The 18861-nt window shown below is 33.9% G+C and overlaps 1 protein-coding gene across 1 annotated transcript; it reads left to right on the top strand.

Moving 5' to 3' along the window:
* The first annotated feature begins 737 nt into the window (after positions 1-737).
* On the top strand, positions 738-2462 carry LOC107955628 (60S ribosomal protein L13-1). The gene is made up of 5 exons (XM_016891426.2): positions 738-1001; positions 1107-1222; positions 1315-1448; positions 1826-1984; positions 2067-2462. The coding sequence occupies exons 2-5, from the start codon at positions 1114-1116 to the stop codon at positions 2286-2288; spliced, it is 624 nt and encodes a 207-aa protein (XP_016746915.1). The 5' UTR covers positions 738-1001; positions 1107-1113; the 3' UTR covers positions 2289-2462.
* Positions 2463-18861: the final 16399 nt, after the last annotated feature.

Genomic DNA, 18861 nt, shown 5'->3' with positions numbered 1-18861 from the left:
TCAAACTCTAATAATTCTAAGGATATTTTAGTTAGATTAGCCCACAAATTTCAACCTATAAATAGAGCTTTTAGATTGATTCAACAAAAAATTGAGAGTTTTGCAGGAACTTCGAGAGAACTTTTATTTTGGGTTTGGTTTTGTTTTTGTTTCTCCATTTTGTACTATTTTTTCGATTATTTGTCGTTTTAATGAAGTTTTTTTTTGCTTGCAGTTTTTTATCCTCTTTAGAGGATTTTTTGCATGTAAATATTTGTGCCCAAATTTCCCTATTCGTTCTTGTTTTTTTGCTTAATCCGGGTTTATTCCCAACGAAGTAGAAGAACATACCTTAGATCCAAGTCGATTTGACAATCAATGCCGGAGATTGAAGAACAAAACAGTTCGAATTTTGGTTCGCAGATTCATGAAGTTCAAAGTTATTTCATGAAAAAAAATGAACTATAGAAAGAAAAAGGAAATAGAGTTTTTGATTAGTGCAAGTAGTGCGAATAGAAAACGTTATATAATAACTATTTTAACAGCTCAGAGATTTAAATGAAAACTTTTAAGTAAAATAACTATCTTATAACTTTTTAAAATTGAATGAACATACTAATAGTTTAGTGATATTGGGTGTAGTCCACCCAATCCTTTAATATATAACTAATATATAAATTTTCCATAAAAATTAGCAGAACATGTTTTTACTTTAACTCAGAATTTTAAATAAAACGGTTAAGTTTGTATTTTGATCAGAATCAAACCTTTTGGGCTTCCAAATTTTGGCCCTTTTCTGTATTTTGATGTAAAAACCCTCTTAAAACAACATTATTTTTCTATAAAAAAACCAACATTGTTTTGCCCGTCCGATTGCAAAGCTATGTAAAATGGCCGTCGGATCCAGAAAAAGCTTTGTATAAAAATAAGCCGTTGCAGAGAAAACCCTAAAAATAATTTGAAGGGGTTCATTTTGTCTTTGCGCCGGTCTTCTATCTCCTCGACTCACTTCCCAGCCAAAGGTCCCATTTCTTCTTCTTGTTCACCATTTTGTTTGACGTTTTGATTTTTTCTTCTGTTTACTATTGTTTTGTTTGACATTTTGGCTTTATGTACTGAAATTACAGGTAAGCCATGGTTAAGCATAACAATGTTATTCCTAATGGGCACTTTAAGAAGCACTGGCAGAACTACGTGAAAACTTGGTTCAACCAGCCAGCAAGGAAGGCTAGAAGAAGAATTGGTGGGTTTTCTATTAGATTCTTTTTTTTAATGAATTATCATGTTTTTAGATCGAATTTGATCTGTAGTTAATGGGATTTGGGATTTTTGCAGCAAGGCAAAAGAAAGCAGTAAGGATCTTTCCAAGACCTACTGCTGGGCCTCTTCGCCCTGTTGTCCATGGCCAGACCTTGAAGTACAACATGAAGTTGAGAGCTGGAAAGGGTTTCACTCTTGAAGAGCTTAAGGTATGCTATTTTCTGCTCTCAGTTTGTTTTACACAAATTTTCGTCATGTTTAGAAGCTCTTGATCTTTCTAATGTACTACCTTGATGTTTTTGTTTTAATTTTTTTCTTATTTTGATTGTAGGAAAGACCTTTTAGTAAATTCCATAATAAATGCTAACTGTAATTTCAAGTGATTGAAGAAATATTTTGTTACTCTGCAATGTGATCAGTAATATTATTGACCAGCAACGTTTATGTAAAAATAAATCCTCTTGGTGTTTTTGTAAGTGTAGATAGATTGATGTGTCTAACATATATGCTAGATAATGTTTGATTTCCATCTTCATATAGTTGCTATATTGTTACAAATGCGGCACTCACTGTGTTCTCTTATTAGGCAGCTGGTATTTCAAAGAAACTTGCACCCACCATAGGTATTGCTGTTGATCACCGCCGTAAAAATAGATCTCTTGAAGGTCTTCAAGCCAATGTTCAGAGGCTTAAGACCTACAAGGCCAAACTTGTTGTCTTCCCAAGATGTGCTCGCAAATTTAAGGTAATTTTAATTTGGTTTTCAGTGATTAGCACGTTAAATCCCTAGTTGTTTATAACATTAATTTTGCTTTTTGTTCATGTAGGCTGGTGATTCTACTGTCGAAGAGCTTGCAACTGCAACCCAAGTACAAGGATCATATATGCCTATTTCTCGTGAGAAGCCTTCAGTTGATCTTGTGAAGGTCACAGAGGAGATGAAGTCATTCAAGGCTTATAACAAGCTCCGTGTGGAACGAATGAATGAGCGCCATATTGGTGCCAGATTGAAGAAGGCTGCTGAGGCTGAAAAAGAAGATAAGAAGTAACGTTGTTTGATGTGTTCTGGGATTTAACTAGTTAAAGACGTTAGCTTTTCTTTTCTCTCTTTTTTTATTAATTTTTTGGGTTTTCTTGTCAGTTGGGTTAAAACAGCACCTTTAAAGCTTGGTATTACGTTTGTAATTCTGTTTTCGATTTTGTTAAGTTTTAGAGTTCTCCAATACTTGAAGGAAAAGCTTAAATATTTTTGGAAATTAGTCAAAGATTTATTTAGCAGGAAAATTGTTTTTGGAAATAATAATTTTTTTTAAAAGTGATATATATATTTTTGTGTTTTGATTTTTCATAAAATGTGTTTTTGGTATTCGATAATTTTTTGAATTAATTTCAAAATTTATTTTCATCGATCAAATAGAATATTGAATGTTTTTATTTTTGAAAAAAAAATTCTTACTAATTAGTTTAGAAAGCTAAATTTTATTATTAATTATAAATCAATAAATAACATTAAATCAAAAAAGTTTTTCTTTAATTTAAAAAACAAATTTAACAAATAATTGGTTTGTTAATAGATGTAATTGTAGAAACTTTATTTTAATAATTCTCAATTTTAATATTGAACAAATTGGTTTGTCCAAAAAATGGTGCAATTCAATTTTTATTAATTTTGCAACTAAAATTAATTATTTGGATTATTAATGTTTTCCATATATTGCAAATGCTTTTTATTGCTATAACATTCCTATTTATCTTACTAAATGTAAAAATAATTTTTAGATTTAATGTCGAAATCTCCTCGACGTCATACCTAAAAGAGGATGGAATAAATTTATAAAAAATTATTTTACAATAATAAGTCTAAATACAAATAATTAAATCATATATTACAACAACTTATAAAGTAAATTAATAACTAAAATAACTAAATATAAAAATAAACAAACAACAAAATTAGTAAAACCAATCAGGAAAATTAACTCATTTTAAGGTTTGTAATTAACTTCGGATTAGGGTTTTAGGATGAATTAGCCACCGGTTAACCAATTATTACCTCCCGACCTCTAACTGATAAATCTATTGGTTGATACTCGCTTATCTCCCGACCTCACTTTCTCAACTAGGATAAACTATGATTTACGCAGATAGACTTATCTCTCAATCTCATCCAACCTATGATTACTTCTTAGGGTTGTCAACCCTAAGGTTTAGGAACGCATAATCTTTACCAACTAATCCTCTCGGGAAATCTTAAATCTTCCATTAATCACGTTCCCATCCACTAGTTAATCTCCCTTAAGGGCTCAAACTCAATTAAATAAAACATGTAAATAACACAATTGAATCGAAAGAGAAACGAGATTAAAATAATCCTGGAATTGATATTGATTGAAGAACGAAGTAGTAAATCTCTCAATCGGAATGACGAATCGCGTCGCTCGCAAAAAATAAATAAATGAAATATTTCAATATTATAAAAAGAACAACTGATTCCAAGAGGAAAGAGCCAAGTTGTTTAAGAAAATCGAAAGAAAGCTAAGATTAATAGGCATCTAAGACGACTTAGTTACATCAAACCCTATGGTCTTATTTATAGAAGTGTTGACAGCCCAAATTAGGTCTTCAGCTTGTCCTACGTCTTCATATAAAGTCGAATGGGCGAACAAAAATAGCCTTGGTATCCTTGGGCATCACGTCGACCTATATTGCGCCATAGGCCTTGCATGGCACGACATGACAGTCAAATTGTGCCTTCCTTAGTTTGTTCCATGCTTTGACGGCTCATGAAGCTTGTGCATCACTCGTCTTTTGCTCCCAAGTCAATTGGGCCTATAAATCATAATCCTACACACTCAATTACACACATTAGCACTACCTAGGGCCTGTGTCGACCTAATAGGTCACAACACTTACAAAATGTGTTAAAAACACTTATTTTTTCTAATATTTAATCCTAAGTAGTAAATACCAAAAATGCAATATAAAATACTAAATTGGCTAGAAAACAAGCTTTTTCAGTGTGAAAATAAGTTGAATTAACTACTACATTTGACAGCAGGTCACCTTCCAAGCAAGATTCACATTGTGGAAGATCAACTTTTTTAAGTAAACTTAAGATGTCATTTTTCACAAGTCTAGTGTTTCTTTCTTGGTTAATATAACCAAGTTTTAGATGCCAAAGGTACGCCGTATGAGAGTGAGAATTTTTAAGTATTTTATTTGATATTTCAATCTCAAGCAGTGTGTACATCTTTGGTTTAATAAAATCAAGATTATTTGACATCTATCCATTACAGATAAGATTGTGATTTCTAAATATTACAATTCCGTTATTAGAAGTCACGGCCAACCCGTCTTTATATAAACATGCAACAAAAATTAAGTTTCTTTTGAAACTTGGTACATAGAAAACGTCTCTTATATCTTCCTAAAATTATCAAAATAAAGATGTACATCTTCCACTGCTTCAATAGCCACACATGTCCCATTCTCAGTCCGCAACGATAAGCTCTTATCTCAAGATCTTTTGTCTCCTCAAACCCATTTGTCTTTGGTGGTTAGGTATTCCTTCCACTCTCTACAATTTGTTTTGAAGTACTCGTTCTTACTGCAGAAGAAACATTTAGAATTAGATAAGTCTTTAGGCTTTTTGGTTATCTTCCTTTCCACTTGTGGTGGCCCAGAGACCTTAGTCATTCCTTAGCGTATTTTTCCTTCCCTTTTAAAAAACAAGTGACAACTATGTTTTCTTCTACTCTTTGGACCGACTGGCCGCCATTCAACATTAACTCATAGGATTGTAACTCCTTTATGAGTTGTGTTAGCATCAGGTTTTTGTTGCCAAGGTGATATGCGGCCCAAAAGCCAGCAAAATCCTTGGATAAGCTCTTGAACACCATCTTAATTTAAGTGTTTTGGTCCCAATTGGCTTCATTGTCCGCGACCTCGGTAAAGTATCCCATAAAAGTAATCATATGACCTTTAATCGGAGTGTTGGGATTTTGCCGGGCAGTCATTAAACTAGTTATAGCAGACTGTCAAGCCAAGGCAACTTGACCCTTGAACATGTCTTCTAGCTTATCCAGAATCGCTTTGCGGTCTTATAACTCTCCAGTTGCTTATATAAGGTTTTGATCATGCTTGCCAGTAAATAGCAGCAAGCTATCTTATCAAACTCCTCCCAGTGTTTTCTAGGCTTAGCTTGAGTGGACGGTGGACACTTATTATCAATAATTGTTTTAAGTTTCTCACAACTCCAAACAATTATTAGGTTCATTTTCCATTCCTTATAATTATTTTCATTTAGTTTGTTTTCAATGAGTATGTTCAATAAGGGAGTTGGTGCCATTTTCGTCTTACATTAAACCTTGAAAACATTTGTATGCCGTTGCAACGATAATTCTTACACCCATTGAATGAAGCCACCTTGATCATGATCAACTAGTAAGAACATGAATTTCCATCCAATTAGTACATGAACCTAATTTCTTAGGCATTCACACATACTAATAATTGTGTAGCATTTGACCATCATTCTAACTTAAGCATAACTCATTGGGAAGTTACTTAACTAGATGATCTTGAGTGTATAACTATCGACTCAACACCCATCGCATCATACACCACAAATAAGTCATCTTGGGAAAATATCACCGAGAAGCATGATGTGACTAGTTTTCCTCATTGAAGAAATAATTTCTTGATGTACCACATGATAATACCTACCATAGAGGCCGGTCCAACTATCATATGATCATAAGAAAAATTTAATTACTTTTAGAAGCCTCCTCAGTGAGATCCACATGACAATGTCTACTTTGTGACAGGTTTGTTTCATGCCATCACAAAAGACCATTGGTGGAGGCCGTAAGTCTTATATAGGGACCTCCTACTCAATATTTTAAAAACTTGCAAGGTTTTTATTTTTTGGTCTCAATCATGAATGATCAATATATGCATGACAAGTACATGTGACATTCTTCCCTAATCTATATGACATGCTTATCTCATATATGAACGAACATACATTTGTAGTCATATAAATATATCATGCTTATCTCAAAAATATAAAAGCATAAAATTTAAATGACTCTGACCAACCAAAGTTTCCATGATTTCATCCTAGAAAAATAATAAAATTATAGAATTACAAAATTTGCCCCAAAACATACTTTAGGTCTTTGTGTTTTGCCACCACGGTCTTTACTATGGTACCGGTTCATGTTTACATCGTTACTGACTTTCTATCACCGTTTTCATGTGACCACCACTATCAGCCATTGTCGGGCCACCATCAGACCACCGTTGGCTCCAATGGGTTGAGTTTTTGTCGTCTTATTTTTTTTGGGTTTCGTTGGGAAAAAATAGGTTATAAAATTCCTATGTTCGTTTTTGGCTCACATATTTTATTCTAAATAAATAATAAAATAAAACCCTATGTGGAGATGATAGTCCACGATCCAAAATATAGATGCCCGAAAAACAAATTAAATTACAAATAAATTTCTAGGAACCATAACTTTAAAAATAATTACTTTATCATCCATAATAATAAAATACTTATATACATCCATTCACATACGTTCCCCTAAACTTGTGAATAATTATAAAAATACCACATCTTATCAAATATTAATTAAAAAATATGAAGAGAGATTTAGTCTCAGTTTCGACTATAAACATAGCACAACTTGACTCTTGATACCAATTGTTGCAAAAAATCTAGTTTGAAAATGGTTTTCTTGAGTAATAGAAAATTAAAATTTTGAAAATCAACCCAATTTGTGATATTTATAGCAATAAACCTTGAACCGAAATCATACTTGTGTTTTTGGAAAAGCAGATCCTTGACAATTTTTAACTTTAAAAAATTGATCTTCTCTGCTATTCTTGTACCACGAACTGCTTCGAGTGTGGGACCAAACCAATCGAACCAAAACATAGAACTAGAAAAAAATTTCTTTACTTTTGGGGTGAAAACAAAAATTCTCTCTTCAAAACAGAAACCGATAGAACTGTTATTCTAGAAAATATATAATAGTTGAGAATAAATTCTCTCTATTTCTTGGCAGAGCAACAATATCCTCAAGTTGTGTAAATAACTCTATTCATGTCATCTATTTATAGGGAGAGAAGGTAGAACCCTTTTAGAATTGTAAAAGTTTATTTCAAATATACAACCAACTTCCTAGTCCAACCAGGAGAGAAAAAGGGGCTAATAAGGTGTGCTTCCCCTTATATGTATTATGATGGGGATTCAGGCTTCTCATTGTTTTGGGCTCAATTATATGTGCTTTCTGGACTTTTAATCAAACACTTTATAATTTACTTAATCCAATACATATTTTTCTATTTTCTAAAATAAACATTAATTTTCCAATTAAATAATATTCTTATCCCAATTTTACCCCCAATAAAATTATGACAATTTTACCCTTCGTAAAATTTCAAAGAAAATATATTTAGTATTTCACAACTCAACTTGTTCATTATGATTGAATGACTTATTTTCATTATTGGGCTTTAAAACTGCTAAAAAACATAAATTGATTTTTCCGATAATTTCTGAGTAATCTATATATATTTGCAAACAGATCATTTCTCATTTACATTTACATTTCCATTTTTGAGAAACCCATATTCTTTTCCAAAGTGATTCCATTTTTTTCGTTTCGGAGAAAACCACAATCATTTTTCTAAATGTTTCCCATTTCTCTATTTCTATTTATTCTGTTCATTTTCATTCAATATGCAATTCATTTTTGGTTTCAACAAGTTAGCGAAGGGACCGATTGGACATGTGACAGCCCAAAATTGACCCTAGTCGGGAAGTGGTTTCGGGACCGCTAAACCGAGTCACCAAAATGTTTGAATGTGATATTTATTGTCTAGAATATGTAATTATGAATGTGTGAAAATTTCAAGCTTCGATTTAGTCGATTGCATGTGAATTTAGTCAATAGGACTTATGTGCGACATTTTTGAAATGTGATAGGTCGAAGCATAAGGACCTATTAGAGCATGAAATAAAAAGGGGGGGCTTGCATGTCAAATTCCCCCCCTAATTAGTAGTGGCCGGCCATGACAAGCATGGTAGACCAAATGTGATGGGCAAGACATGTCATAGACATGTTGTGTTGGTGCATCATGGGTGGAAAAAAAATAAAATAAGGAGCATGGGCATAAAATAATGAAAGGGAATATGATGAAAAAAAAATGTGTGGTTGTTTCCCCCCCATTGCCGTGAGTTAAAGAAAAGAAAAGAGAAAATTTTGTTCATCCTTTTTCATCTTCATTTGGCCGAAAATTCAAAGGAAGGAGGAAGGAGTTCTTGCTTCATGTTTGGTTTGGAAGAGGATTAGGAGGAGGTTTGGCCATACTTGTATCTAGATCAAGGTATGTTTGAGGTTGTGTCATGAGATTCATGCATGTTTTTAGTTGCTAGCTTGAGTTCTAATTAGCCCATGGTTCAAATCTTTGTGGGGATGATATTCGGCCTAGGTAGATTTTGTGTTAATGCCATTGCATGCTAAATATGAAGCTTGTTAATGATGCATGTGATGGTGGATTGATGATTCTTGAATCTTCTTTTTAGCATTTTTGAGTGAGCACATATGTGCATTGGTTGCTAGATGGAGAAGAATCGGCTAGCAAGTTGTGTGCTAAGGCCGAATATAATTTTTGTATATTAATGAGTAATGCATGTGTTAAATTGATGGAAAGGGAGAGGATGCTTTGCTAGTGTATATATGTGTGTATTAGCCAAGTTTTGAACTTGAAACAAAAGGGTGTTTAGTCAATACAAGTGACCATACTTGTAGAATGTATTAAGTGTTGAAATCGGCCCCAACATAGACATGCATATTCGACCATAGGAAGGAGATTGGTGTTGCATGTATTCGGTTAGAGGCAAGCATATTGATGCTTTTGTCTTGGCTTAGAAAATTCGGCTAAGGGGGAAAAATTAGCTAAAATGTTGAGTTTGATTCATGATTCCGTACATATGTGACCTTAATGTCTAATGTATAAATATGGGCTAAGTGCCTTGTGTTCCTCTTTTCGATGCTCAAATGATTAAATCAATTTATTTGTTTAATTAAGCTCAAGAGCAAAGGGGAACTAAATCCGATAAAGGGAAGGAAAAAGTGGTCGAATAGCTATCAGAATCGTTCGACAACACCCGAGGTAAGTTCTTGAGTAAAAGAGCTTAAATTATGATTTGATTAGATCATGTTTTAAGCAAACCAAAATCATGCTCTTTGTGCGGCTATTGAGCCGAAATTGCAAGAATGATAAATGTCTTGTGTTTGAGTTTTACTAACGAAAACGAAATACGAATGTGCCATGATTTTATTGTTAAATGTGCATGGTTATTTGAATGATGTCCGGGCTAAGTCCCGAAGGCTTTGTGCTAAGTGACCATATCCGGACTAAGATCCGAAGGCATTTGTGCGAGATACTAATTCCGGGCTAAGCCCGAAGGCATTTGTGCGAGTTACTAAATCCGGGTTAAGTCCCGAAGGCAATTGTGCGAGTTACTATAACCGGGCTATGTCCCGAAGGCATTTGAACGAGTAGCTATATCCGGTTAAATTCCGAAGGTACATGATTTGGGAATGAATGATCTTGCTGTAAAAATTTCAGTAAATACTCTAGAAACATCCCAACATTGAGGTATGTTTCGTATGTGCTTGAATTTAGTTGAGCCCTTACAAATAAGTATTCGCTCAGTTGATAAACGAGCTACCGGCCTTTGGCTAAGTTGATCTTTTGTGTATGTACATAAGGGTTGGTAATGTGAAGCAAGTATGATATCGAAAATTTGTGCATATGAAATTATTCGTTTAGCTATATGAATGCTATACTTTTGCTGTGCTGGAATTCCTTGCTCAAAACTTACTAAGCATAAATTGCTTACTCCGTTTCTTTGATCCTCTATTTTATAGATTTTGGTTATCCAGCTATCGGACTCGGGATTTTGAAGTCGAAGTCGCCCACACTATCAAAGCCCCCCCCTTTGGTACAATTTTGGTTGAACTTCGAAATGGCATGTATAGGACTACCCGTTCGTTGTGGGTCATGGACCCCTTTGGACTTGTATAATTTTGGATAGCCATGCGAAAATGGCTTATATATGTTTGAGTGTAATGTTATAATCATTTGGTATGGATATGGTTATTGAGAGGTGTGGATATGCTTGACAAGGATTGGCCATGGGAATGGTTAATCACTATCATAAATTGTGCTATTTATGCAAAAAGGGCTAGTTGAATCATGGAAACTATGAAATAGGTAAAGTCTACCTTAAAGGCAGATGCTGACAGCAGCAGTGATGTAGATTTGGAAAATCACTAAAAATAGTAGGAATTGAATTAAATAGTGAATAAATTATGTAAACGAACCTTGATGAATCTATTTTCATAGGAAAGTAACGAAACAATCATACGGACAGTATGTTAAGAGATATTCAGGTTCTCGTGAGACAGGGCCAGAACGGTTTCTGGATTTCCTGTTCCAACTTTGGAAATTCATTATAAATTAACCAGAGACAATTAGGAGTCAAGCCATATATGTATAGATTCCTCTCTGAGTCTAGTTTCTATAAAAACAAACGGCATCAGTATTGAAGCCCTGTACAGGGAGATATCCAAGTCGTAATGCGCAAGGGTCAGTGTAGTCGATCCCTGTAACATGGGAGACTTTGACTAATAAACTGTACTAATTGGCCCAACCAAAAATTCTAGAAAAAATATGTAGATGGGCATATGAGTCTAGTTTCAGGGAAAATTTACGGAACTGGATTTCGAGTTTCTGAACTCAAGATATGATTTTTAAAGCGACTAGTACGCAGATTGGCAGTGTCTGGGAAATTTTTTTAAGTCTGTTAACACCTCGTGTTCGACTCCGGTGACGGTCTCGGGTTCGGGGTGTTACAGGACATATGTAATTAGGGATCAAATGATTTATAATTAAGTTTCGAATTTTCACCTATTAATTATAAACTCATTTAGTCACGAAGTCATTCCACCATAGTATCGTGACTGAGCTCTTCCTAATGACATACCATTACAAAATCAACTATTCAGTGCTTGTCCAATGACCTTTTCATAAGTGTGTTATCCTCATAGTATATCCTTGATCTCTTTGGGATGATATCTATTCTCCCAATATGATCCTATTTTGTCTCATGATGACCATTACATCTTCTTTCATGAAAAGTCAATCACTATCAAATAGTGATAAAGTCATCCATCAAAAAGACAAATGACCTGTGGCCACGTTTACTTTTCATCAACATTTAATGCCTATGAGAAGATATCATTTACCCTTGTCTCGGACTACGAATTCCACAGTTGTGAATGACACTATATACTGCAGAAGTCATACACCCAACGCACCAGCTTTTGGTTCCTTATTTATTCAAACTCAGACTTGTACTTACATCAAAGTGTACAAGTCACACATACATAGTCTGCCATCCACTTAAGATTTAGGTATCGACATTATGAATGTCACAAGTGAATATATCCATAAATGAATTCATGATTTCTTTTACCTGGGTCTAGTCCAATGTACTGTCAGTCCAATCTGTCACATCTATGTCTCTATCTTTTGGGAGTCATCTGCTTCGATGGCCAAGACATCTCCCCAATTTTTACTCTGGGGTACAATCCTTTAACAAAGATACTGTACCCTTCAATTTATGCTCCAGGTACATTCCATATCATTCAAAGATCCTTTCTGTAGCCTCTATCCAAAACTCGACCATGGTAGGGGCCGTCCTAACAATACCCCTAAATAGTTCAGCTCATTGGATCGAAGCCTCTCAGTTACGAACCCACAGCTACTAGATCCAGCTTGGGCTCCAATCACCCGTTGAAGAACCCTAAGCATAGCTTGTTTGGGCTCGACTACGTGTTCAGGGGTACACACTTGAGATACAAAAGAGTCAACATGGGCCTCACGACCTTATGTTTCATGGACTTGCATACCACGAGTTTGCACACCTCGGGTATTCATATCATTTTCTAGAGTTTTATGCTTTATCTATAGTTTAGAAATAATGTAACAGTCCGATTTAGACCCTAGTTGGAACAGTAGTTTCGGGACCACGAATCCTAGTCAAAAAATATTTAAAAATTACTTTCTATGTTTATTATGTGTGAATTAGCATGTGTGAAATTTCTGTGATTTAATTTTATCATTTGAGTGCCCGATTTAATAAAAAGACTTAATCGCATAAAATGCAAAATTTGTATGCTAATTATTGAAATGCCTAATTGCTTTGTTCTTTTAATGTGGGGTACTTATAATGCAAATATACCATTGGTTTTATAGGTGGACGGTAATAGGCTTGTTATATATGTTTTCTAATTAAATTTATTAAGGTTATAATGGTAAAATATATAATAATATGTATATAATAAAACATAAATTAACAAGCCATAGTTTATATTTTTTCTTCCATGACCGAATAGCTAAATAAGAAAGAAAAGAATAAGGTTTCAAAGGTTTGGCAACCTTCCAAGCTTGATTTAAGGTTAGTTTTTACTCAGTTTTTGATAATTTTTACGTTTTTGAGATCGTTGCTTCGAGTACTAGTAAACCCATGCTTCAATTTTTTATTTTGGTGAATATATTTTGACTTATGCCATTGTTCAAGGCTTGTGATTTTTGTTGTTTGATGATGAAATATGAAAGATATGTTTTGGGTTTTGTATTGGAATTTTTGACGATTTTGAGTAATTATGACTAAATTGAAAAAATAATAATTTGAGGGACTAAAATGTGAAATAAACAAAATATATGGACTTGTGTGAATATGGGTAAGATTCGTCCTAACATGAGTGTGTGGAAATTTTGCATATTTTGTGTTTTGTGCAATAGGGACGAAATTGTAACAACTATAAAATGTCAGGGGTAAAATGGTATTTTTCCCATTTATGTATTTTTGGACTAAATTGAATGAAAATATGCTTGAATGAGTTTAATTTGTATTGAATTAGATCAGGAAATGTAGAAATCGAATTTGGACCGGGGAAAAAAACCAAAGTTATCGACTAGTTGTCTCTTCCCGATTACTGGGGATAGTGGCATCGATATGTGGCTACATGTAAGACCACGTCTGGGAGGTTGGCATTGTACGATATGTATGAATATCCGAGTGTCCTATCCAATTCCGAATGGTTCAACAGGCAAAGATAAGTTGGGTACGAAGGTATAAATTAGGCTAAGTGACCAGGTATGTGATAGTTGATTACCTATTTGAAAATAAGGTAAGCTGATTATTTGATATGTGATACAAACATATGTATGATGTTAGTCTGGATTTGTGAGTAATTGTGTAGTGTATGTGGCCAAAGTTAAGCGTAATTATGTGGTATTAAGGTTTGATACATGAGTATATGAAAACAAGTGTTTAAAGATTCGGCTTTATGTATTGATAATATGATTTTCATAGTGTATGACACTTTGGTATAGAAACATGTATATTCGGCCACACGATAAGTATAAGTATGAGATATTAAAGTTTGATTCAAGAATATAAGTTTGTGGGTGTGTATATTCGATTATATAATGGTACTATGGTTTTGAAAACGAATGTTACCTTGATAATAGATGTAGTACATTCGTCCAAAGGTTATGTATAGTGATATCATATTGTGGCCTATGTGCAAACTTATATAAATGATTATGTACGGCCTAAATGATATAAAGAAAGAATAGTTATTAAGTGATTCATGAATATCTGTATATGAGTTTATGTATATTCAGTTAATTATTGGTATTGTGGCTTTGAAATTTGAGTGATATATTAATATTAGTTGTATGGATATTTGGAAAAAGTGAAAGTATATGTATTATATGAAATTATAAGTTTGAAGTTAAATGTGATTATGATAGTATAATTGGTTTGGTAATTAGATCGATATTGACATTGAATTATTTATTTGCTTATAGCTTACTAAGCTCCTAAAGCTTATTCTATGTGTTTTTCCTATGTTTATAGATTTTCAGAGATCTGCTCGGGTTGGAAGTCGATGGAGACGATATCACACTATTCGGTTATCATTTCAATAAATATTTGAGACTCGATTATGTGGCATGTATAGGCTAGTCTTAAGGTTAATTATTTTGAATAAGTATGTATTAAAGCCATGCAAAAATGGCTAACTACCTTGCTTGAAGTCTATTATGTTTAATTATGGTTTGTGTTCATTTTGGTTATAATATTAGGTGCTACGGTTGAATGATATCTGTAATATGCGTTTTTGTGCATTCAAGTTGATTAGTGAGTTGGATGTGGTTTGAATGATTTGGCCATGATATACTGCTAAGTCTGAATTATATTTGGTTATGTTACTCTTGGTTAAAATGCTTCGGTTATGACTTGTAATGATAGTAATAACCTCATTTGATTGACAAGTATTTTCAGTTAAATGATAATATGAGATATTGAATATAATTGATTATTAGTTTGGCATATATATATTTTCATGTGAATCGTGGTAGTTTATAATGATAAGGGCTGTGTTAATATTTGGTCTTGGATTAAACTTATGTGGAGAGTATATCCAAGGTATATGATGTTTATGTAGTTGTTTATGTGTCTCGGTTGCATGATTTATAATGGTTGTTAAATGAGCTAAGTATATCACATACTAGTTAGGTGACAATCAAGATACATGCATAGGGTATATTAGGTATTCCTTTATGGTTCGGAATGATGATATGTATAATTCATGATTTGTTTATTTTGGTAAAAGATATGTGTTAATTTAATCATCTATGTTTTGTTAGTTGAACTTATATATGTATATGTATAAATGCACTTATACTATGATTGTTATATGTGTAAAATCGAATAATACTTGTCATTATGTTTCGGTTTGTTTTTGGAAATGCATATGCATATATCATGCTTATATGATTTGTAAAATAGGTACAATTGATGAAGACAAATATTGAGTAAGTGTTAAGTGTGTAGTGATAGTAAAATGGTTAGTTAATAAGTAACAAATATATATATTGTATGCGGATGTGCATTTGGTAAACTTCTAACTTAAGCTGAATGGTGGAATTGATATTGCTTAAATATTTAATGAAATATTATTGATTATTTGTGAAATTGATAATGACATATATGCTAAGAAACTTAATGCCTTGTAATATGACTTAATTGGTTGAACTTGCGCACGTATAGAATTAAGAAATGAAATCTTTAATTTTATTTTAGTATTCACTTATCATTAAAGTGATTAACCTGTGATTTGTATATGTAAAATGTTTATATTTAATTAGTTACATGCTCTACATGTATATAAGAATATGACTTGTGATAATATGAGAATGTTTGAAACTATGCTTATGTTCAGTAATGCCTTGTGACCTTAGTTCGGCGACAGATACGGGTGAGGGGTGTTACAAATAAGGTTTTAGTTATTAATCAAATTATTTTCATTCTAAAGTTTTACTATAATTTATAGTTTATAGTTTTTCTATAGTTTCAATAGTAACAGTACTATGGAGGATTGGCTTCGGGGCCTCGAATATTTTTGAAATCAAACTTTTAAAATTTATTTGTTTCATGTTCCTAGAATACCTTTTTAAAATATGCATGCAGATTTAGGTAAAAACCACAGTCTGGGTGTTCATATCGTTTTCTAGAATTTTATGCTTTATCTACAGTTTATAAATAAAGTTCTAATTATTAATCAAAGTATTTTCAGCCTAAAGTTCGACTACAATTTATAGTTTATAATTTTTCTATAGTTTCAATAGTAATAGTACTATGGAGGATCAACTTTAAAGTCTTAGATATTGTAACGCCCCAAACCCGGCTTGGACGTTATGGCCGAATTTGGCGATGTCACATTAAAGTATTTTTTGTAAAGCATGATATCGTTTGAAAAGCCCAATGTTTATTTAGCCTCTTTGTGTGATCTAGAAAATAATTTTAAACCTTGCATCGCTATCAAAAGCATTTACTTTAAAACGTTATTAATTTCAAAATCTCGTTTATCGCGGAAGCTTTTGAAACGGTTTTGCATATTCGTGGTATTTTGGTAAATCATGCATATCTTTTGAAAACCCACATCCTACTACTAGAAGATATAAATCAAAGTAAATAAAAACCCAAAAATTAAAAATTATAGAGGCCTTATTACATAAAAATACCCATATAAAACTACTTATAAATTAAAAATCCAATGAGGAAGCAAGAACGGTTGTGTGGCCACCTTTGAGTCCCTCGCAGCACCGATCCGCCTAAGACTAGAGATTACCTGTACAGTTAAAACAGATGGGTGAGCTTACGAAAACTCAGTGTGTAATCCCATATAAGCAATCAATCAGACAACAGACACATTCTGGGCCTAAGCCCTTTTTAGTAACAATGACAAGATCAGTTTGGGCTTTAGCCCATCTCAATACAAAAACAGTCATGTGTGTGGGCCTTTACCCATAGCAGTAACAGTAAGCAGTAAGCAGTTTATAATTTAAGGGCAAAACCATCATTTTATCATATAAGGGCAAAATTATCATTTTGCCATATAAGGGCAAAACCATCATTTTAACACATAAGGGCAAAATAGTCATTTTGCCACATAAGGGCAAAATTGTCATTTTAACACAAGGGCAAAACAATCATTTTACCTTATAGGGGTATTATAGTCATTTTACCCTACAGGGGTATTTCAGTCATTTTACCCTATGGGGGTATTTCAGTCATTTTATCCTATGGGGGTATTTCAGTCATTTTACCCTATGGGGGTATTTCCGGTCATTTTACCCTATGGGGGTATTTCCGGTCATTTTACCCTATGGGGGTATTCCAGTCATTTTACCCTATAGGGGTATTTCAGTCATTTTACCCTATGGGGGTATTTTGGTTATTGTTTCGTCCCAACATGGTCCAAAACGGCCTAAGCCCATGAGATCGCCCATGATGGCCTCTCGTAATCCAGTACCCACGTTTATGCGTTTGGGGTTACCACACGAGCGATTGCACGCCCATGTGGCATCAACTGTCCTATTTTTCGGCTTTTGCCGGTTTACGGTTAAAATAGTGATTACACACCTGACATGCTTTGAAGTTAACCATGCTCCAAAAACTCCTATGCCTGGATACAACCAACAAGCCCTTTAATCAGTACTTACTCATATACCATATGGAATCTAACGAAGTTCCAAATCAATCACAATAAATTCTTCCTTACCGAAGGCCAATCGAAATTGCACCCTTGGTTCCTAAGTGGCGCACCAATCAACTTTCTCCATCTACACGAAAGTCATAACCTTTTTATTAAACTTATATTAGTTTACAAAACAATCTTGGCTGTACCACCCTTACCAAATAATGACAGTATAGTGTATGACTCAGTGATGCAGTGGAACTGAAACAGTAAACAGAGGGGTTACGATAGGAAGGATAGAGAAATAGTGCACAGGAACGAGAGAAGCCGAAAGGGGTAGAAGTGAAGAAGAGACTTACTTACCAATGTTCGGCCAAGGAAAAATCGATAGAGGGAGAGAAATAGAGAAGAACCTCGTGCACCCACCGAATGGTCGAAGATCAATTGTCAAAACTGAAACAAAATAGAAAGAGGAAGAGAGACAAGGTATTCGGTCAGAGAAAATGATTGAGAGGGAGGGGAAGAGAAGGAAAATTCGGCCAAAGTAAAAATGGAAAAAGGGGTATTTGATAAGAGCTGATTGAGAGAGAAGAAAGTGCAGCGCAAATCGAAATAAGTAATAAAAAGGAAAACAAGTAAAAAATGCCCGAAAGACCTGTAACACAATTCGACTTCAAAACTGAGAAATGGAAAGAACCAAAAGAATAATTGATAACCAACCGAAGATGGAGAGAAAAAGAAGTGACAACACACCAATTCGGCACCACTCTCCCCATAACTCAAATTCCCAAATTTCCTCCTAAAATCCCTCTAACCTATCACACATCAACAACAGAAAAATCTCCCTTTTTACTCCCCAAATTCGGCTAACAACAACCCCATTCAAACTCATTCAAACTCCTCGGTGTTTCGATCAAACACAACTTCCTCCCATGGCCACTAGTAAAAATAATCTCCATTAGCCCAAGCAGGGATTTGAACCTCAGACCCTTTGCACACTCCACATGCCACTTACCACTAGGCTAGCAAGCCATTTCTGTCATGTTTTTAACAAATTTTACTTATAACCCTACTGTCCAAAGATAGAGGTTTTATCCTTAAAAAGCAAAATTTTGTGCAAGCCAAGGCTTGAACCCAAGACTTCTCAGACACTCCCAGAACACTCTGAACACTTAACCACTAAAGTAGATACCCACTTGTGTCACTTTCTTGCACAATTAATTATTTATGTGCAGTCTCCTAACTGTTCCCATGCTCAAAATCTTATACTTCTAGGCTCAAATTTGGGGCGTTACAATTCACCCCTCCTAAAAGAAATTTCGTCCTCGAAATTTCCAACATCGGATCAGACTATAACACTACGCTCCCGCTGCGCACTCCAGACCCAAAACAATACCACTTTTTTAACTTGAACATTTTCGGTACAGTTTATAAATAGACTGGGACAATACGTTACTCTAGTACTTAGTCACACGGTCATGAGACCCAG

This window comes from Gossypium hirsutum, chromosome A07 (genome assembly GCF_007990345.1).
Source record: "Gossypium hirsutum isolate 1008001.06 chromosome A07, Gossypium_hirsutum_v2.1, whole genome shotgun sequence".
NCBI lineage: Eukaryota > Viridiplantae > Streptophyta > Magnoliopsida > Malvales > Malvaceae > Gossypium > Gossypium hirsutum.
The sequence above is the reverse complement of the archived record's forward strand: the minus strand, read 5'-3'. Positions and strand labels throughout refer to the sequence as shown.